The sequence below is a fragment of the Coloeus monedula genome (assembly GCF_965178545.1).
Source record: "Coloeus monedula genome assembly, chromosome: Z".
Taxonomy (NCBI): Eukaryota; Metazoa; Chordata; class Aves; order Passeriformes; family Corvidae; genus Coloeus; species Coloeus monedula.
This window is the reverse complement of record NC_138822.1, coordinates 39,190,424-39,213,020: the sequence shown is the minus strand read 5'-3', so window position 1 is coordinate 39,213,020 and position 22,597 is coordinate 39,190,424. Positions and strand designations below refer to the sequence as shown.

At 39.7% G+C, this 22,597-nt stretch overlaps 2 protein-coding genes across 5 annotated transcripts in view; one reads left to right on the top strand and one right to left on the bottom strand.

Annotated features, from left to right (window-relative positions):
• CCDC171 (coiled-coil domain containing 171) overlaps positions 1-10,104 on the bottom strand; it is a gene marked incomplete at its 5' end in the record, with an annotated part of 157,865 nt that extends 147,761 nt beyond the window's left edge. Inside the window, 4 exons of the mRNA XM_082301536.1 lie at positions 1,044-1,225; positions 2,339-2,513; positions 4,454-4,586; positions 10,058-10,104. Coding sequence (XP_082157662.1) covers positions 1,044-1,225; positions 2,339-2,513; positions 4,454-4,586; positions 10,058-10,104 — 537 coding nt within the window. The remainder of the gene's footprint in view (positions 1-1,043; positions 1,226-2,338; positions 2,514-4,453; positions 4,587-10,057) is intronic.
• Positions 10,105-16,242: 6,138 nt separating this feature from the next.
• Positions 16,243-22,597, top strand: part of PSIP1 (PC4 and SRSF1 interacting protein 1) — a 38,347-nt gene continuing 31,992 nt past the window's right edge. For 2 of the 4 annotated variants that reach the window (XM_082301367.1, XM_082301364.1), the window contains exons 1-4: positions 16,243-16,303; positions 16,785-16,971; positions 17,912-17,988; positions 22,093-22,231. In XM_082301367.1, coding sequence (XP_082157493.1) covers positions 16,900-16,971; positions 17,912-17,988; positions 22,093-22,231 — 288 coding nt within the window. In that variant the 5' untranslated portion in view covers positions 16,243-16,303; positions 16,785-16,899. The other 2 variants (XM_082301365.1, XM_082301366.1) reach the window with 2 other exon arrangements.

Genomic DNA, 22,597 nt, shown 5'->3' with positions numbered 1-22,597 from the left:
ATTAAAAAGTTAATCTTTTAGCAGCAATCTGTTCTCTGCGTACATCATGCAATGCAAGTGTCCATCAGCCTTAACAGAGTCTCTGCATACAGTTCATTTTATGAAGAATACATAAAATGGAGTATATACAGCTGAACACATTCTTGTTTTTCCTCAAAATGGTATTCTCACATAGCTAAGATACAACATATGTAACTTGACATTTAAAAAGATTAAAGTCTAATTGAAGTACAGTGGTGTAATTGTTTGTGTCCCTGTGGAGCAAGTAAAAATTAGGTATGTTCACTCAGCACTTCCATGCCATAATGCTACATTATTTCTTCAAAACATATTTCAGTTTTGAATAGCTTGACTGCTTAAAAAAAATGTAAAAACAAGCTTATACTTTTATTATTTTTTACACATTTGATACCCGAGGGATATATAAACATCAGTATAAATCAGGAAATACAATTACTAAAGAACAAAACCCCACACTCTGAAACAGATTACAAGACCATCTCTTGAGTATCAGGTGATTTTTATCTAACCAAATGGCAGAATTTCCAACAATTCTTATTTTTCATATGTGGTATGGAGTGAATTATTCACATGATACACATGTACAATGCACAGCTGGAAATCCTATCATCACTGTTCAGGTTTGCTGAAAGTATGTGGTCTTCATATTACACAAACTATTTTCATAGTCACAGGCTATTGGATGTCAGACTCGGGGAAGTAACAGGGAAATGGAATCAGTGGGTGTGAGGTGCCCCTGATTTTACTCAGTATTGCATGACAGTGTAAATGGACTGTGCACTGGTAACTTGATTTAGGCATTTACCATCAAAATCAGCCACAACACATTTCATCAAAGCAAGAAAGACTGTGACACACCAAGTGTAACTTTATAAGGCTACCTTCTTCAGAAACACTCTGCAGCATTTAGCTTCTTGAGGAATTTTTCCTAAATCAGAAAGACCTCAACCCACTATACACTTCACACTAAGAAAGTTCCAGCCATTATCTCATGCAACTTTCCAACTATTAATACACCATACCAGTAAAATTGTTTCTACTTGGTTTCTTTCCTTAAGAAGGAATACATATTCATTGTTATAAATTCTGCTGATATCATCCTTCGCCCTTGCAAGTCTTTGCTGTTCTTCTTCCCACTTCTGTTGAGCATTGTGAAATGTTTTCTCAGTCTCTGTCACTTTCTGCTGAAGGTTTTCATTGAATACTATTGTTTACAGAAAAAGAGAAAGAAAAAAAAAAACAAGTAGTACAGCAAAACATATCCAGAAAAAAAAAAAACCAAACACACAATAATCATCAGTTCTTCTGTATATTGTGATACCCTGTGGAACACTGCAACATTCATATTCCAGCACTGGAGAGCACCATCTTCACCAAGAAGAAACTAGAAAATTTTATGCTCCTATTGCATGTTTCCCAAAAGAACATAGGAATGGTTGAGAGATTTTTAAAAATTAAAACACTTTTTTCTCTTGGAAAAGAATAAAAACTTGAGATAACTCTTTGTGGGTCCTTTCCAAATCAGCATTTTCTATGATTCTGTGAAATGACATCTTTATAGAATGGAAGACTTATTTTCAGATTTCTACATTTTGCCAGTTTATTTCCAAATGTCATTTTTGATATAGATATTAGTCTGTATCAATTAAATTTGAGTTCAGTTTAAATGACCGTAAAGATAGGCACCTGGTCCATGAAAGAGAGTATCGATAAACCTAAGACAGGTTGGGCTACCAAGCAAAGATCTAGCTTTTCCAAGGAAAATTAACTGGTCCATAACAGATTTAAATCTTCAGCCCACAAATGACCTGAGATGGAGAACATTGTATACACTCTTCTGTGAAAGCTTAAATGCCACAGAAGTCTTCCTAATCTGTAAGCAGCTTTACAGGAGAAAATACTTTACAATGGCTTTTCATTTTACTGAATACAACTAGCTGCATTGGCATTTAAGTCATCAGCACTTTTCAACAGATTTTTATTTCAAATCCATCCCAGATTTCTGACATTTCTTCCTAGTCAGAAAAGAATGAAATGCAGAGAACACATTAAGATGACACAGAGAATCAGTGGACACAATGATAGGAAAGGACTGTCAGACAGCCAGTTAGTTTTAATTCACACGTGAGACAGTAAGAGTTTTGTGAACTCTTAGGAGTTTTCAAAAGCTAAAAATGGACAAGAGACCAGAAACCTAAGAGAGATTCAAGAAAAACAGCAGTAACTAGAAAACTTAATTAAGTCCCCACTTCTCACTTACCTTACTGACATGAAACAGACTTAGCCTTTATTCCATCCTTACTTCTTTGAAACCTACCTTGCAGTTCCACAAGTTTGTTTTTTGCATCACTTAACTCTTCTTCTGCAGTACGCATTTTCAGATGGGCACCTTTTCTGGCAACTGCCAGTTTGTACTCCAGACCTTGTCGAACAGCCTCTCCTCTCTCAAATTGCGACCGTAATTTGATTATCTGGTTTTCATAGTTGGACACCTAGAAAAAAATTTCACAGAACTGCCAACAACGTTCCCTTGAAAAAGTGCAACATGTTACAGAAAGACACCTACAGAACATTTTTAAAAGATACTTGGAATCACATTCACAACTGCTATCTTTTTCCATTTGAATTTGAAATACAATCTTGCAAATGCACATTTATGCACACTTTGATACTTCACTGGTTTGTGCAAACTGATCCTTTTCCTAGATTAATTTCATCTACCTTAAACATACCCCTCTATTTTTCAAAAAATACACCACCTTAAAAAAACTAACCATATATTACTGTCATCTTCCTGCACCTCAGAGGAAAAAATGCCACAAGAGAAACATTATATTCCACAGACAGTTTTCTGGCAGCACTCAGAAAAACGATCATGTTGGGATACTAGACTATTAGACATCTAATAATTCACAAATATACATACGAGCATAAAATTCAGCCCAATAATGCTCAGTAGTCAAACAGATGCTATTAATGCTAACACACAACAAACTAAGAATAGAAAACGCTTCCAAAAGGTATCTTATACAGGCTGAGAAACAATATTTCCTGCCAAAAACTGGATTCAGAAAATCAAAGTAAAGATATTTCAACACAGGAAGGTGGGAAGTAAAATACATATTCCTTCAGAACATCTACAATGTTGCAAAATTCTTGTTAATGAGAACTTCATGCATGGGAAATCACTTACCCGCTTTACAAAGGATTTCCTTGATACTGTTGTAGCAAACTAGTATTGAAATGAAGTAGCATCAAAAATATATTCAATTAATCTTTTCTTTAGTTTGAATATCAGTTTTCCTATTAACAAACACAGGAAAAGGTAGGTGCTGAGTTGTAATCAGTTTCAGCATATTGCTGCTAGGCACACTTCCCACATTTGCTAAAATGCCAATCTGGCAGTTGATAATCTGGTTTAAACTATGCTGCTGAAGAAGTAGTTTTACTACTACAGGTAGCAATTCTGCTCTAAGCAGTCTGTGTTGGCCGGTGAACATTCATCACAAGGGACAGAGAGTTTCAGTAAGACAAGTCCCAAGTAACACAAGAACCACTTCTTGTTAGGGTGACCAAAAAGGCTTCTCCCAGGATGCATTGCTCTGTTCTGTTAATCTATCCCAGTTTGGATTCCCCGGTTGGCTGTCAGCCTCTACCCCCTCCTCACTCCCCCTGAGCTTCCCCATTGGTCCCCGTTCCCTAGTCCCGCCTTTGCCCCAGCCCCCAGATAAAACTGTGAGTTCTGGGCTCATGTTTGTATTTGCCTCTGTAACCTTTGACAGTGTAGCAGCAATGAATGCTCCTGGCAGAACACACCCAAATGCCCTTCTCGACTCTTTGCTACCGACTGTAGCACTGAACCCACTCGTGCATCTGTGGGGGCATGTGGGACCCCACTGAGTGGGCAGGGACAGTATTAGCAGTCTGCCCAGAGCAGTTGATGTGGGTGCTCATTCATCTTTTTTTGGCTAAATACAGCCAATAAATCTAGTTTGTTGTTCCATATCCATTTATTGTCTCTCAAATTAAGAGATGCCTGCTTCTCCCACAATGACTTGCTCTTGTGCTTCAGTTAAATTGTTATTTTCCCACTGGCTTATTAACTGTGGTGTGATTGAAAAAAATTGATCCCTGGAATTATCTGGAATAAAACAAAAAACCAAACAAACCATCTCTTAGACTGAGCTGGGGATGCACAAGATTCTTCTGCATTTTGCTGTTCTGAAGTGCTGAAGATACCTACCGCACCTTTAACTATTGACAGTGACAAGAGGCGCTAACAGTACCTATGAACGGGTATGAGAGGTCTGTACAGTGACACCTTCCTTGATATTTTCCAGCTTTTGATCCACCATGTGAGAGTATTGTTTCAATGAAACAAGATTAATTTATTCCAAGTATAAAATAAGGCAAATAAAAAAGAAGTCCTTACTTCTTGATTGTGTTGAATAGTTAAGTCCAAATTTTCTTTTTTAGCTTGAAGAAGTTTCCATCTCAGATCTAAAACAGCATCCAACTCCAATTCATTGCTCTTCTGTAGCAACTCACATTCCACATTACGTAAGCTGCAAAATATTGTTGTTTTAAAAATCATAAGCATTCCTTTTAAGTTTTAATCATCCCTTATTTCAATTATCAGATTGTGGATGCAAAGCTCTATACATTCACTTAAGTAAAATTATGCCATGCAGTTGTCATGCTTCTGTTGCTTATGTAAACTATGAGAGATGTAGCAGCAGGAACTTAAATCAGATATGCACTTCAAATTTCCCTAAGTCAATTTAAGCACATAAGTTTTTAATTATGTTTCATTATTTTTATTATGGATCCAGTAAACTTCCAGGATGCCAAAAAACATCATTCCAATAACGTACATTAAAATGACTAGCAAGTTCCTGTTTGTCTCTGCAGTAAGGCTCATTTTTTAACATGGATTACTGTCTCAAAAACATCACTGTCATAAAAGGAACTCATACATGTGGAATAAACCTCACTCTTCACATTTATATATACATTTAAAGATATATACATCTAAACTACAAACAAAAAATTGATCACAAACAAAATACAAACTAAAGGTCTACTCCTTTAAAATACTGTTATCTTATTTCTATTATTTTTTCAGCCAAAAGAAAATCTACTTGGCAAGTAATAGGATTCGCTTCTGAGCATCACAAGCAATATCAAAATAATCAAAACAAGTTTTAATGTAGAGAGTGAAAAACTAGTATAGAAACACATATTTAATTAACTAGCTTAATTATCTCACAATCAATTATAACTTCAAACTGGAAAACTCTTATTTCAGGAACTGAAAATCAGTGTTCACATTATTTGATACAAGTCATTTTCCAAATTGTTAAAACTGTGTAAGTATGGTTGTAATAACCAGTTGCTCCACACAAAAGTGAAAGTTGTCAGGGCCACTAATATGAATTAAACTGTAAAAAGAAACATGATTAAATTAAACAAAAAAATGGCGTAATTTCATGCAGAGCTGAAAATACTAAAATAGCTTACCTTAGTCTACATGAAGTCTTAAGTATTAATTACAGAAAGAATAGTATAATTAAAATCCAGTATCCTGGGTTTTTCTAAATATAAAAAATTACCACCTTACTCCTAGACTTATGTACAAGCACCATTAATATTTTTTACAACTAGAACATTTATCTTATGATATGTGTTTTCTCAAATAAGTGACTAGCACAAATGTCATCAACAAGGGGGACAGTATTCTAGATTAAATGTAGCCTTTAAAGACATTAATAACAACAAATGATGAAATTTCAGGTTTTTATGTGCAGCCTACAAATATTTTATAATTTAATAAATTCTGTCAAATCTTCATTTAAAAACAAGATGGACTTCATCTGTGTGATCAGAATAACTGTATGTCATCAGTAATTGTTCCACAGAGTGCCATGTACTTAACACATTTTGTATTTTTAATAAATGTAGGAGATAAGGATCATTAAAACCTGTATGTACTGCAAAAAAACCACTGGCACATTATTAGCTTTCAGTATTTACTACGAGACCCACACTCAGAGGAACCAACACATCTCAAAGGGCAAACAATCAGCAACGAGGTAAGTAAAATACCATTATTTTAAGCAACTCTTAGCTAATGCAGTAAGAAGACATAGTGGTAAGTCATGGAGGAAGTAAGAGGAATCTGAACAGTGAGAGTGATGCCTTTTTGCTGGTCCTAAAATTATGAGCCAGGCACATTTAGGTGATAAAAAGGGGTTATCTTTGTAAGGATCCTTAGGTGTACAGTTCACATATACAATCTTTATATGATTAGCAAATTAGCATATCTGACAAAAATCCCCAATTGAAGACATAAGTGGTGAGGTAAATCCCCCCCATTTAACCCTCTTTGAATTCCCCCTCTTTTAGATAGGAGTTAAACTTTGTTTATGAAAATGTGTCTTGGAGAGTTAGTTTCAACCTTGGCTTCCCCAAGATTCTAACCTTGGACCTCCAGCTTGGAGCCGCTGGGGAATTTATTTTGTCTTTCTGTCTAATAGAGTAGGTAAAATGCTATCTACAAATACTATGATGGACTACAGAGCTACAAATATATGTGTAAAGAATACAGAAAATATATAAAAGAAAAAAAGGCAAGAATGAATTCAGCATCAAGAGCACCTATAAACTGTAAAAAAGGTTGTTTGCGGACATCATATAATAGGTTTGGTAGACCTTTGTTTTCCCATGGCTAGGGAAAACAGAGATGAAAGAAAGCAAGTAGTCTTATTCAAAGATGGTAAAAGAAGCATCTATCTCAATTAAAGACAGCCAAAAACCTGGTGGCACCAAAGTTAACAAAGCAGAGGTTAGGGGGAAAAACAGGACTCAAACTGAAAGCTAAGGAGGATTAATGCAAAGAGCAAGGATTAAGAAAAGGGTAACCATTTTGATAGTTTGTGGGCAGTGGGGAGGTCATTCTGCTTACTAAGCCTGATATTTAATACTTCTTGTAAGGAGAGCACATGGAATGAAAGCAAGGGAACAACTACTTTTTGAATAGTAATTAAAAAGAAACACCTTCAAATCTTTAAGCAAACTACCTTGGTTTTTATGGCAATCAGCTTTAAAAAAAGGTTTTCCTTTCAACTCTTCTATTAATTACCCAGCAAAAAAAAAAAAAAAGAATACACTGAAGATACATGCACACTAAAACTCACTCAGAGAAAAGTTAAAACTATGTGCTTAACTGGACCAGTAGGGGGAAAAAACACCACCACAAACAAGTTACGTGACACCACAAGTCATAGCAAATTAGGGATGTTATAGAAATGAAAAATGTCCATAAGAGCATTAAGACGAACAGCATAACAGTAAGTACTGGGAGAAAAAAAGCATTAAAAGTAACTTCTTATGCACAGCTTCTAAACTTACAATATTAATAGTAAAAACTTATAAAGCAGAAAAGCCTATTTTTGTTCTTATTATAGAACCACATCAGCAACTAAAAAAACACTGACAACAAAACTGATGGAATATTATTATGTTACCACTTCTTTATTTTATTTGTCTACTTAAACATCTTCAAACAAAATAGGGACTACCCTTAATTAACCACTTTATTTCTGTGATATTTTCTTTAATCATCACAGTGACATCAGCACATGCAGTGCTTTGTGAAAGCTTCATACCTACTGAAGAAGAGTCTTCTTTCCATATTCATTTACAAGCAGAAGTGCTACAAGCATGAAGTTCGTGGAAGCTTAAGTCACAAAATCACACAAAATCCCTAGAAAGTTTCAAATCATGTATGATTTGCAGTCTAAGGAATTCAGAGACTGCTTTGCACTTCCATTTTCACATATTCATAGTTCATTGATCATTGGTTTTGAATGAAAATCTGTATTTTAGCAACTAGACCTTTTATCTAAGACATCATTTTTGGTAGTACCTTAAGACTATTTAAGAAAGCGTATGAGCAGGTGAAATAGATTTTGAGTTCTACATCACCAAATGCTCAAAAATTCACATTCACTTCACAAGTCAGCTAATTACAGTCAACAAAGAACATTGCAGAGAAACAGTTTTCACTAGCTTTCCTTCCGCATTTGGCTGAAACTGTAATTTTGTATCAGAGAAACTTTCTTTCATTTACTATGTAGCAGTGCAATTATGCTAAACTTCTGCAGTTGAAGTAGTCTGTAGCCTGACTTCCTGACCAAAGTACCTACTCATGGCATTTTGCTACTCCTATACAACCGGCAGTTTTTTACAATCAGATGTTAAATAGTGACAAATAGCTCTCACAGTTAAGATAAACAGGATGAACTAAAGTTTACTTTAATTGTGCCAAAGATCAAACGTGTATCAGGTTAACAAAAAGAAGAGCCATGTGCAAGACTAATACCCAACCTCTACCTCCATAGCTATTGCAGAAAACCCTTCTGGAAGTCCATGTCATTGCTCCTAAATGGAGACAAAAACTACCTCTGCCATGTTTCCTATGCCTGTGTGAGAATTTTTGCACATCAGATGGCCAGTATGCACACCTGTAATGATGGAGTGACTGCTACCAAAAATTTGGTAAAATAAAAAACTCCTTAACACCAAGGTAGCATTAAGAAGCAGGCATTCTTTATTCAGCCAGATGCACAAGGGGGTAACTCCTTCTAAAATCGGAAAGTTTCTGTTTATATACTGTATTTTACATACATATTCATTGATCATCCCAGAATAAACATGCATATGATAATCATTTCCCTGCTACCATTAACATATTTTCCTCTCCTTTACGCACATGTTCTTGTGTCCTGGGGGTCTCTCTGGTAGTCCATAGTGGTCAGGGACAGCAATGTTACAGAGTCAAGCTGGCAGCGCACTGGGGCTGGTGAACTTACAGTTCTCCTTCTTACACAATGGGCATTGTGCAGTTCCACAGGTCAGTGGTTTTAGGAGAACAAGCATTGTGTTAGCTCACCAGGTGTAGACAATTTATCATCTGATAACATGTCAACATTAGTGGACAAAGGAAGGGCTACAGATGGCACTTATCTGGGCTTCTGTAAAGCCTTTGACACAGTCCCCTACAACTGAACAAGCTTGAGAAGTGGACCCATGGGAATCTCAGGAGGCTTAACAAGACCAAGTGCAAGGTGCTGCACCTGGGTCAGGGCAACCCCTGATGTCAGCCCAGGCTAGGGGATGAATAGATCAGAGCAGCCCTGCCAAGAAGGACTTGGGCGTGCTGGTGGAGGAGAGGTAGGACATGACCCAGCAATGTGCCCTGGCAGTCCAGAAAGCCAAACATGTCCTGGGCTGCATCCAAAGCAGGGTGGGCAGCAGGGCCAGGGAGGGGATTCTGCCCCTCTGCTCTGCTCTGGTGAGACCCCACCTGCAGTGCTGCATCCAGCTCTGGGGTCCCCAGCACAGGGGGACATGGACCTGTTGGAATGAGTCCACATTCATCAAGAAGTTGATTAGAGGGATAGAGCACCTTTCCTACAAAGAAAGGCTGAGAGAATTGGGATTGTACAGCCTGGAGAAGGGAAGGCTTCAGGGTGACTTAACTGTGGCCTTCCAGTACCTAGAGGGAGCCGACAAGAAAGATGGAGAGAGACTTTTTACAAGAGCAGGTAGTGACAGGACAAGAGAGAATGGCTTTAAACAGAAGGAGAGTAGGTTTGGATTAGATATTAGAAAAATCCTTTACTGTGGGAGTGGTAAGGCACTGGAACAGGTTGCCCAGAAAAGCTATGGATGCCCCATTCCTGACAGTTGGCTCAAAGCCAAGGTGAATGGGGCTCTGAGCAATCTGGTCTAGTGAAAGGTGTCCCTGTCCAGAGCAGGCAATTGGAATTCAATGATCTTTGAAGCCTGTTCCAACCCTAGCTATTCTGTAATTCTAGGATCTAATAACTGTATTGACATGGCCTAGTTTACATATATCACAGCGTATTTGGTTCTTCTTCAGTCTGAATTACGTAATTTCAGGGATCTAGAAAATAAACCACAAAATCAGGAACTGTACTACTAGACTTAAAAATACAGAAACGAAGCTCACCTTCTAGCTTCTGTTACAGAGTAGTTGACTGGAGAGGATGAACTCATGATGTCCAACAGGTAGATTTTAAGTCTATAAACTCTGGAGAATGAATTGTTGACTGTATATACGTTTACTTGACAAGCTCCCAAGATGATTAAAATCTGTAACAGAGACATGCTTTAGTTTAACTGGCAGCATACTGAAAGAATCATTTGTTAATACCCACAAGCAGTTAGAAAACAGTGTTACTACTATGTGAACAATTACCAACTACAATTTTACAGTTTTAGTCAACTCCGAGAATTGTACTTCTAGTCTCCTAAGCTTAAAAACTGTAGATTAATATATAAATACATAGTAACATAGCAGAATAGCCCCTGCCAAGGTTTTCTGAATATCAATAAAACTATTTTGTTTGCATACATTGATCCTCTATCTCATAAGACTATTACAAACTCCATTTCTCTTCAAAATAATTCTATTGAAGATAAATGTGTATACTATGATTGCATGTACTGTCTGATAACAGCCTTTAACACAGCAAGTTTTCCAAGTGTTTCATAAACCTAGAATAATCTATTTGAACATATTTTTATTATATTAGATAAATCAGTAATATTTAGGACTGTACAGGAGGAATATTAAATTGAACTATAACTCCACTCGCTTTTAGAAAAAAATCATTAGTGTTACAATAAAAAAGAAATCAATACAGACAATATATTTATAATGCAGACCTTAAACAAATGCATGATTTACTTCAAGTTGAACTACAAACTCATTAATGATCTCTTTCCATTAATTAAAGCAAGGTAACATGAAACATCAGCTGTATTCAACAGTCAATATTAATGACCCATAAAGGTTTATTTTTGAACATGATAGCAGATGGACATTCATATTAAAGTCCAAAACGGGACACTAGCCTGGACTCCATCTTTACCGTCCCTGGCTTGCAGCCACATGTTTACAGAATCATAGAACATGCTGAGTTGGAAGGCACCCATTAGAATCATTGAGTCCAACCCCTGGCCCTGCACAAGACACCCCAAGAGTCACACAATGCCCAAGAGCATTGTCCAAATGCTTCTTGGACTTTCTCAGGCTGGTGCTGTGACCACTTCCCCGGGGAGCCTGTTCCAGTGCCCAACCACCCTCTGGGGTAAGAATCTTTTCCTGATATCCAGCCTAAACTTTCCTGACTCAGTTTCATGCCATTCCCTCAAGTCCTGTCCCTGGTCACCAGAGATAAAGGATCAGTACCTGCCCCTCCACTTCCCCCTGTAGATCACAATGAGGTCTCCTCTCAGTCTCCTCCAGGCTGAACAGACCAAGTGACCACAGACATTCTTCATAAGGCTTTCACCTCCAGACATTTCACCAACCTTGTGGCCCTCGTTTTGCTAATACTTTAATGCCTTTTTTTATATTGTGGTGCTCAATGGCAGCACTTGGTGTAATATATTAATAAAATGATGATTTTATTCATTCCAGTTGCTAATAACCTGCACTAAAAATATGGAGAAGAAAAAAATGCATTTACGCTTCAATCTATCATTTTAACAGAAAATGTAGAAAAAGAACCCTTACTTTTAAAAACTCTGAGTTTGTGATTCGGGGTTTTTTTGTTTGTTTGTTTTGCTTTTACATAAAAGCAGTATATTAATAAAGAATAGCTAGATGTATCCTTTGTGATTTTTAACGTCTATCCATGAAAATTCACCTTGGTGTATGTGTTCGTAAGACTCAAAACACAATAATTACCATGCAACAATCACTCACACACCTAGAAAAAACAACACAGCTTTCTTTCCATCTCAAATGAGAAAACAGCTGAAAACTTCATTTTTAAAGTATGGACAGTAGTATAATTTCTAAGGACATGTTTAGTTCCATTAAATTATTGGTGCCTTGCACACTGAAAACTTCAACTTTACATGAGAGAAGAAAATCTTGACAGATTACTTGTAGTACTGTACTCAACAAAGATTAATTGCTTGGATTAAAAAAAAAAAAAAAAAGAGGTAGCCTGGTATGGGCTACTATACCTCTATCAATTGTTCCAAATTTTCACATTAAGACATAGCTCTGAACACTAAGAAACTAGTTTTTCATACCACCCTTTTCTTAATATTTATTGCCAAAACATATATTTCGCTTTATACCAAAATCTGAATAGTAGAAAAAAAAAAGTGGTGCAACTAAAATTTTCTCAGAAGTCTCTTTTTTTTTTCCTCCAGAAGAATTCACAATCACTATCCAACAAATAGCTTCAGCAGGAAAAAAAATCTGTCTCAAAACATAAGCAAAATCTCCTCTGATATATCCACACCACTTTGAAGTTTTAGAACCTTCTGAAATTACTTTTAAGTCTTTTAATTACTTGGGGGGGGAGGGGCGGGGAATACCTAATGACTGTTTTCTGGGAATGCTAATGATTTGGAATATACCACATTTCTCTCTAATATACACATCCATAGTTTACTAGCACACAAATGGATACACTCCAGAAGCACGCTATTTTAATTAGGAAAAAAAATTCAGGCATGGAGTGGCTCATAAGAGACGATTAAACAAAACAGTTAAGAAGTTTTTGCTTGAGGAGGCAAAACATCCGATGGATGTCACCTACAAAACTTGTGTCATATTCTCCTCACGAACTTCTGAATGTGCTTAACTAACTTTATGAAGGCCATTGATTTAGACTGGATATGGGAAGAAATTCTTTATTGTGAGGGTGGTGAGGTACTGGAACAGGTTGCCCCATCCCTGGAAGTGTTGGAGACCAGCTCTGTGCAACCTGGTTTAGTGGGAGGTGTCCCCTCCCACGGTAAAAGAACGGAACTGGAGGATCTCTAAGGTCCCTTCCAGCAAATTAATTCTAACCAAGATGTACTAATTTAAAACACACAAAGCCAGGCGGAACTACCACATCTGTGTTGCAACCCATAAAAAGCTCACCAGCAGTTGTTTCGGCTAGCGAGTGGGTTTTCACTAACGCAGGCTGAAAAATTTTAAGCAAGCCAAAGACCAAAGCAGCAGCATCCCTTTGCTCCGCTGGCCCCGTGGTTGAGCGCACGCCGTGCCGGCGGCGTTGGCGCTTTACCTGGCAGGAAGGGCTGGGGGAACAACGTCAGAACAGAGCTCCAGCAGCAGCAGCAGCAGCAGCACCCCGAGGCCGCTCCGGGCAGCCGAGCGAGCGCGGCCGCCGGGAAGCGCCGCGCGGTTTCCAGCTCCCGCCGGGATGGACGCGGCCGCGCGCGGAGCCCCGTCCCAACGGCAACTTCCGGCAGCCGCCGGACGTCATCGGCGGGCGGCCCGGCAGCGCCGCCCGCGCCTCCCACACGGCCCGCACAGACACGGGTTAGGGATTCTGAATTCCGGAAATATAACAGGCGTGTAGGAAGTTAAAATGACCGACTGGCGTGAGAGCCAGATTGAGATGTGGATGTCCTCAGATTCGGGGCAGCACATCCTTCACTCAGATTATCATGAGAAACAAACAGGTAAATGATCGTGAGAGACCATGGGACAAAAATCACAGCAGGGTGGATGAGGGAGACTGGTAACAAAGTTATCATTCCCCTTCTGTTCGCCTCACTGCACAAAGAGAAAATGTTCTTCGAAACATCTCAACTGAGAGATTTCAAGACGCACATGTAAACGTGTATGATGTCAAACAATAACAGCATGAAAGACTGAGTGAATAAAATCCACCCTACAATATCCTAGGAAAGTGGATAATAGCAGTAACATGTCAGTGATATATCCTTCAAGGTACAAATTGAAGTTTTAATTAAAAGAAAAAAAAAAGCTCCATAATATTTTCACCCTCTAAGGTAAAGACTCAAAACTTAATTTCTAATTTCTGTCTTGATTTGTATAATTGGCTTTTACCTATGGTTTTTCTGCTTCTCCATCATGCAGTTATTCTAAATGTCTTGTGCCAAACTAAATAAGTTCTTTGCCCAGGTTCACAAAAATAGATTTCATCATGTTGCAGTTCTTTTAATAACAGCATGGTTGGGGTTTTTTGATAAAAATACAGAGTGAAGGGGACGTCCTCTCTGCTGTTGTCTGATAAGTAGTCAAAAATTACTATGATGAAAAATGGCCTTAACTAATGCAAAAATTTAAATTATGTGATAATACGAAAGGAAACAGACTTAACATCATGTTTGAATGATCCGATAGGTTTTGGCAGTATAAAAACTTGGAAGATTCTGAACCAGTAATACTAGTTTATCTGCCCAAAATGTCCCACACACTGTTTTTCACATTGATTCACAAAAATTACTTTAGACACAATACTGTTGCTGCATGCATGTAGTCAAACAAATACCTTTCCTTCCTCCCATACTGAAAAATACATCTCTTATACAGAACCATAGAATTATTAAGGTTGGAAAAGACCTCTAAGGTCATTGAGTCTTATCACTAACCCAGCACTGCCACAACCACCACTAAACCATGTCCCTAAGTGCTGCATCTATATCTTTTAAATTAAATACCACCAGGAATTGGGACTTTTGCCCCAAATGGCCATTCATTTTTACATAGGAAGAAAGTTTTTTATCTGTCTTAATATATCAACAATTTTCTATTTTTTATGAGAAAGTTGGTGCCAGGGATATGAGCTTTGCCACCTCCAAGAAAATCAAACAAATTTGACATATTTAAGCCATCAGAAAATTGCCGTTTGTTCTTGCTTAACACAGATGGTGTGAAGTTTTTACAGTTAACATTTATAAAGCAACATTTTGCATTTAAGGAGGAGAGAGCCTAGAACAAATCACAACTTGCTCTGTGGCAACTGCAGTGGGTGTTTTGGGCCTGACTTGAGTTTCAGTATCAAAACTGAAAGTGGTAAGATGATTCTTCTCACAAGGACTTGCCTTTATGTTCCAGTAGCACAGAGGGCAGCTGGCAGAAAACTGATGTGGAAAACTTGCGCATCAGCCCACACACCAAGAACTTGAGGACAAGTGGCTAGGGGTCTGTCCCTAGTAAACAGTGTAAGGAGTAATTTTTTGTGCCAATACTCTTACAGCTTTCTACTGGTTTGGGCCTCCATTGTATGGCACAGACAAAGTATACAAATGACTTGCAGGTGGTACTGTGTGGGGCCATCACATAGGACTAAAGCCACAGAGAGCTGATGGGCTACTTTTTGATGCAGAACTGGAATTAGATACGACAGGCAAGCTGTAAGAAAGAAGTTCGTGGGTTTATATCTGGTTTTGAGGTCTTCTCTTTAAAGAAAGGTATTTGTGGGGAGGCTGGCAGTGGCTGATGCACTCAGCAAGGAGATCAGCTGACACAAACAGGAGAGGAGGGCACAGTGGCTTGAAATGCTAGGTGAGGAGGAAGTTTAATACGGGTTGGTAAACAAGCCCGGAGAGAACATATGTGGAGAGGACAAGGGGAGTAACATAAAGTCTAAATTAGTAGCAGTTCTAGTTAAAAAACAAAACCAACCACCAAACCAAAGAAAACCTCCACCAAACCCAGGAGTTAATGGCGACTAAGTAACTCTATTACAGACTTAAGAAAACCGTGGATTGTTGGATGCTGGGGGAAGTCAAGACATCAAGCAAGTGGCTGGGGAGTACCCGAGCAACACGGGCAGCTTTGGGGCCGGCAGCAACACGGGATGAGACGCCCGGGAAGGGGACGGCTCTCTAACAGAGCTCGCGGGGCATGACACACACAAAGAGACCCGTGGGACAGTCGCACCCGCCCGGTTTGCGAAGGAGGATGGCGATCATTAACCACGCCAGCCTTCCACTGGCTGGGCAGGGCCCATTCGCCCGTATACGTGGCTGGCCTCAGCTCCGCTCCCGCCACGGCCGGGGGCGGTCTCACAGCGGCGCCGCTGCAGCGGCGGCTCCTCCTGCTCTTTTCTTCTTTCTCGTCCTCCTCCGCTCCCCCAGCGGCGCCGCGGCCGCCCCGCCCCCACCGGAGGAGGAACGAACCACTTTTACGACTGTGGGGAGAAGGAGTGAACGAGGCTTTCCCGATTCCTTTCTCCAAGCCTGCCTCGGGTCCGGCGGGCTCTTGTTTCTCGTGGCTGCTTTCGTTCCCTCAGGCGTGGAGGCGGGAGCCGAGCCGTCTGTCTTGCGGCGGGGCGCGCCGAGTCCCCGCCGGCACGCCGGAGCTCCCCCGCCGCCCCGGTGCGGCGTGCCTGGTGGTACCGGCCTGCTGGCGGGAGGAGGCGGCGCGGCCGTATTTCCCGCGGCGGGCGGCGGGCCGGTCGCTAGCTCGGTTGGTAGCGGGGAGCTGCAGCGCCGCTGGTGAAGTGGCGGGTGGGCGGGCGAGCGAGCTGCGGGGAGAGAGAGAGAAAGGGGGGCGACGGGGGCGAAAGAGAGAGAGAGAGCGAAAAAAAGGGATGGAGGAAGGAGAGGAGGGCAGGCGGAGTTTCTTTTCCGCGCGCCCCCTCCTTCCCCCCCCCCCCACCCCCCGCAGCGCTCTCGCGCTGTCGTGCTCGTGTGCGTGAGGGGGCGAGTGGCCGGTCGGGGACGGGGGAGATGGGGACAAGGCGGTGGGCGGCTCTCCTCGCCGGGGGCGGCCTGGCCCTGCCCGCAGGCGGGGGCTGGGGCTGCGGAGTGCCCAGGGGGTCTCTCCGTAGGGGTGAACGGCGGGCACGGCGCAGCGCGCCCCAGCCAGGGGCCGCCCGCCCTTGCTGACGTGCCCTCTTGTGTGCCCTTTTCTATGCTCCCCCGGCCTGGTGTGATTATCCCGGCAGTGAGCGGCTCCTCGTGTGCCTGGCAGTGCCTCGGTGGTTGCTGGAAGCGCAGAGCCCTTCCTTCTTTCAGCACGGCCCGCCTGGCGGCAACAGGGCGTCACGTCGGTAAGAAAACATGAGCCGAGATTTCAAACCCGGAGACTTGATCTTCGCCAAGATGAAAGGTTACCCCCATTGGCCAGCCAGGGTAAGGCTCCCCCTCCTCCCCCAGCCTCGTTCTCTGCGGGGTGTGCTCACACACCTGTGTTGAGCGGCGCTTTCTGCGTCGCCTCCTGTGATGGAGGGCACGGCTGAGCTCGCGGGGCATAGAAGCGGCTTTGCAGTCACATTGCAAATCCGTAACAAGTAGCCCTGTCAAGCAGTCATTACTTGTCCTAATTTGTGTAACGCGGCTTTACGGAATGAAGACCGCTGTATGGTAGCGTGACACTGGAGTTGTGCAGGCCCCTGGAGCTGTACAAAAATAGTGTCCCCTAGTAACTGCTCTTTTTTGGCAAAAGAAAAACACGAATTTATGGCAGGATTACTCCTAAGTGGGCTATGTCTACTGTGCTTTCTGATAAATAGGGTAGCGTGTCCAGTCCTTTTTTGTGTTCTCTGTGCTCCCGTAGAAGAGGCATGCCAAGTTCTGGGACTGCTGTAGGTCATTTGTTGGATGTGGGAATGGAGGTAGAAAGGTATTTAGCTAAGATGCTGACTTACGAATTGGGGTTCTTTTAAAGTTTGTTTTTCTTTTGGTAGTACTTCAGATTTGGGCTTCCACAAGTTATCAAGTCAGCATAATGGTCCAAAGTGTTGCTGTTGCTTTTGCTTAAGGACGGGCAGTATGTGAACAAAATTGAATTGTGCCTTTCACCTGTAACACCTGATAATCTCTCTTTTTAAAAAAAGTCATCATGTGAAAAGTATCGCTGTAAGCTGAAAGTGTTGTAATTTTCTATTGTTGATAATACTGATTTTCATTCTGCTGTATTTTTTTTACATACTGTTCAAAAGAGATCTCAATACCTGCTTTACTTCTCTGTAGCTATTTTTATTCCCATTTTAATGCTTAACTTTTACATATTTCCCCCTAAACTGTTCTTGATTGTCATTTGATTTGAATTATAATAGTCTGTTTTTCTTAGGTGGATGAAGTTCCTGATGGGGCAGTAAAACCTCCTATGAATAAAATGCCTATTTTCTTTTTTGGCACCCATGAGACGTAAGTCCTTTGTATTTCAGTGTTGTATTCTTTTCATTCTAAAATGCTGTGACAAAAAGTTATCTTCTCTGAATGTAGTGTATTTCACACTATTGTATTTATTAGCACATCTTCCTAAATTGATCTCTTTTATCAAGATGTGCTTCTCTAACATTTGCTTAAGCTGTTAGGTGAATGGTAGACCATAACCATAACACGTACGCTTTGCTCATCAGAAGAAAAAAAGTTGTATCCACAGTGGTGTGGCTGATTGGTTTTACTTTTTTCTGTAATGAGTTTTAATTATAGGCCGTATATCCTCAAAATTCTCAATACTGTATTCTCAAAGAACGTGAAATAGGCAAAATTTGAGAAACATGTACCGCCGTTGTTTTTGTTGCGTTTTGGTTTTTTTTTTTTTTCTGGTGAAGTTTTGGGTTGGGGACGGTGTTGTTTTTATGAGATCTGGAGAGAGATGAGGAAGTAAAGTTAGCTTCATACCTATCAATCTGCAAACTACTGATCTTTGGGTACTTTGAGCAATGTTTTGCAGTGATACAATATTTGCTTTGAGAGACTGTATATCTTCCACTGCTGAATTTAATAGAAAATATTCTGGGGTGTATGCAGTTCTGTCTTTCTGAAAATGACTGTTACTTTATAGCATGACTGATTTGGTTAGTGTAGATTTAAGACATCATCAGATTCAGTGCTCCATTTGTTGTTGGAGTTGTTAAAAGAAGCCCAAGCAATTAATATTGGTGTGCTTTTAATTACTCTGTTTTTCCTAATAAAATGGCAGATTGAAGTTGTGTGCACAAGTTCTCCACTTCTCACATGTTGTGGAAAGACATTGCTTTTTTTATCTTATTAAAACCCTATTGAAATTGCTTTAATCTGGTACTTTGCAACTATCTTTTAGTAAGCCTTGCTCAGACAAGATACACTGCCCTGTTGAATTAAAGAGCAAGCTTCCCCTACTCTTGACATTACTCGTTACTACTTTTTTTTTTTTTTTAAGTGATTTCTGTGATGAAGAAGATTTCTATGTGCTTGGCCCAGTATTTTTTTTTTAGCTGAGCTCATCTTTCAATAAATCTTTCAGTGACTAAATTTTTAGTTTGGTTGAGGTTTTTGTGTGTGTGTAATTTTGTGGATAAAGGAGAGTTCCTGGAATTCGATTCAAGGTCACAAGGTTTGTCTTGTCCCTTGTTTTAATTATGATTTTAAATATGTTAGGTTACCTTTTTTTTCTTAAATTTTTTCACACAACTGAACTTTCTCTTTGGCAGCTGCAGTGCAACACTGCTTTGGTTCTGCCATTGGTGAAGTGTGTGTCGTTCTGGATTGCACTGGGGTTTTGTGCGGTTGTAAGTAAGTTCAGGAGTGCATGTTGAATGTAAGGGAGATAGAAATAACTTCTTACCTAAAGCTTTAAGAATACCTGTGCAAGTTTTAAGAAGTTTTATGTACTGCCTCAGATTTAGCTTAGGGCTCCTAAGAGATGTTTGGGTGTGAAAGGTTTGGTGATTGGGGGCTTTTTCATACTTTGCATGAGTAACTTGAAATGTCTGTTCCTCACTCTGATGTAGTTACAAAATAAAGTTTTGCTGCCATCTGGTTTTTGTTAGGCTCTAGGTTACTACATTTCAGAAATCCACAGAATTCAAGAGAAACTTCCTGCCTCTGTTTCACACACATTGCAATGTACAGGGTGTTCGATGACCCATGTGTCTCCTGGTGTTTTTTAAATGTGTTGCTTAAGTTCTGTAGAGTGGTAACAGATAAAACTTTTATAATTCTTGGCCTTACATACTCCTTACAGCAGATACCTGTAAATAACAGTAGTAAGGAACAGATCAGGTGGCAAAGGAGACTGATGTTCCTTGGCATGTAATTTTGTTTAGGTTTTTATTTGTAAATAGTGACTTCAGTGATCCATCAGGAATTATGTAGAGTTAACAATTCCTTGCATTTTTTTCCATGGGAATTAAAATAAATTTGGTAAACTTGTTCTGTGCCATGCTTCTCACAGTTAAGACTTACACATCTGTGCAAAGTTAAACACTGTACCTTCAGCATTTTAGTAGGCTGTATGTGTGCAGTCTGTCTTACTGTAAGTACTGGCAACTCTGAAAACCCACATAATCAGTTTATCATGCTAAAAAGTCCTGTGTGAAGGATGATGTTTTGGGGCTGTGTGGATGTTTACAGCAGGAAAAAGGAACCATGCAGAAAAGGAAAGCAAGACTGGCTTGGGAATAATTCTTACTTGGCTTCTAGAAATAATACTCTGTTTATGAAATTACTGTAAATAAGTATTAACCTGTACTTTGCAGTTTTTTGTTTTCTCTTAAGTTTTGTAAAAAAAACCCCAACTGAACATGTTACTATGTGGGGAGAGTAATAAATGTCTACTGTTTTAGTAAGCACTTTGTTTGGATATGTTGTGGCAGTAGGTCATATCAGTACAAATTTTGTTTGGTCACAGACAAACAGGTCACACTAAACTCTAATTTCTGGACTTTATGTATTAGTGTATTCTCTTTTCATTCAGTTTTTCTTGTTCTTTTTTTCTTTTTTGGTACATGGGGTTTAAACTGCAGGAGCCTAGTAAGCCTCATAACTATTTCACAGTAGCTATTTTCTGGTGTTTTTCAGTGCCTGACATTAGGGGCCAAGGCTTAGAGACTCTGGAAAATAAGTTCTTTCAGAGAATAGGCAAGAAAAGAGGCAATGTTTTTCCTGGTTTTGTCTCTTCCAATTGCTCTTTCTCCCTCCCCATCCTTTTGGCTTGTGTAAATATGCTTTGCCAGGTGCATGTTTCCCACACTGGCTGAATCCTCTCTAACTATCTCTTGCCAAGAGGTAGGTGATTTGCAGTCTAATCTGACAATGGCTTACTTAATACTTGGTGCACACAAATGAGTGTTTATTGCTGCAGTAGAAGATGCTTAAGCTTTCTATGAGATGCTGTGGGTTTTCTTCCCCCTCCTTTTAGTAGAGTGTAAGTCTGAAGTAGCTGCTTTTTTTTAAGGATAATGAAGGAAATGGTGGTGTGGAGCTTAGAAGTATCTGTTTAACTTTACCATGAGTGGTACTTTAGAAAGCAAGTATCTGCAACTTTTCAAATAGTTGGATGTAATATATTTGTAATAACACAGTCATGTCAAGGCATGGATTGAAACTGAGACTGTACAACTGAAGTGTGGTCTTTCTCTGTTAGCAGCATATACATTGGTACAGTGAAATCCTAACTGTGAAAGGCCATGAAGGTAGAGCAGAAATGAAATAGTCTTTGATGTTCTTCAGCGTAAACCATAATATTGGTTCTCAGTAACATGGTATCTCGTTTTCCCAAGTCTTAACTTGGAGATGCTAATAGTTAATACTGTGACTTTTTCATATGAGAAAAGCTAGTAGGTAAAAGCTTTAGTTTGACAGGTTGCAGTAGGGATAGGAGTGGTTTTTGTTTGTCTGGAAAAGATATACAAGCAGCATCAAGACTGTTCCAAAAGTATCTTAAAAATAAAACAATTATCATGTTTACTTCATCAAGAAAATGACTGGGGGAGAAGCTTAAAATAAGAAAATCTTTATTGTTTAAATTTCATAAATCAAGTTGTGAGGTCCTGTTGTCAGACCCTGAAAAACTACTGAATGCTGAATTAATTACATCTTTAGGTAGCATTCTTGAAAAGATGGGGGCAGTTAGTGTATTCAGGTGGTGTTTTTTCACATCCAACACAATAAAAATATTAAAGACAGCTTTATTCTTAACATTTAAGCATGATGTTCTTTTGTAAGGAAACAACTGCTCTTTCTGTTTGATTGTAAGCTTTGTTTTTAGTTGATGCAGTTCACAGTAGCTGGTTGACTTGTTAGCTGCACTCTTTAAGATGCAGCAGTGAGCGTTTCTTGCCCAGATACGGAATGCTTTGGGAAGGAGGGAAGTCTCTGTGTGATGGTAGTAATGGAAACCTTGGGGTGTTGCAGGCCAAAGCTTAAAAAACTAAGGACTAGCAGAAGAGTAGTAATGAATTTAACCTTTAGTAACACATGGTGCTTACTTCTTTGAAAATACTAACCAATTAAAATCCGAATTTTGTTCTTTCTTTCCTTAAGGGCATTTTTGGGACCAAAGGACATATTCCCTTACTCAGAAAATAAAGATAAATATGGCAAACCAAATAAAAGAAAGGGTTTTAATGAAGGGTTGTGGGAAATTGACAATAATCCCAAAGTGAAATTCTCTCATCAGCAGGTAAGCTATGCAGACTACAAATCTTTGTTGCTTTGGGGGGAGGAGGGGAAAGGCAACAAATGTTTTCCTGACACAGAGGAATGACTTACTGCTCCTGTTTAACTGCAGCTTAGACAAAATTTCATATATTCTAAAAATTTAAAATACTGTTTATTATTTGTGTCTAGTATCAGTAGCATAAAAAGAGATGGAGGTTGTTTAACTGGAGATACGTACATACTTATGACTATATATATTCCTGAAATACTTAACTTTGTGACTGTGCTTGAAAAGTGGTGGGTTTTTGGGGTCTCAGTCACTCTACCCTCTGTATTCTGAAACCAAATACCTATGTCCACAAGTATCCTTGTAAGATTTCAGTACATG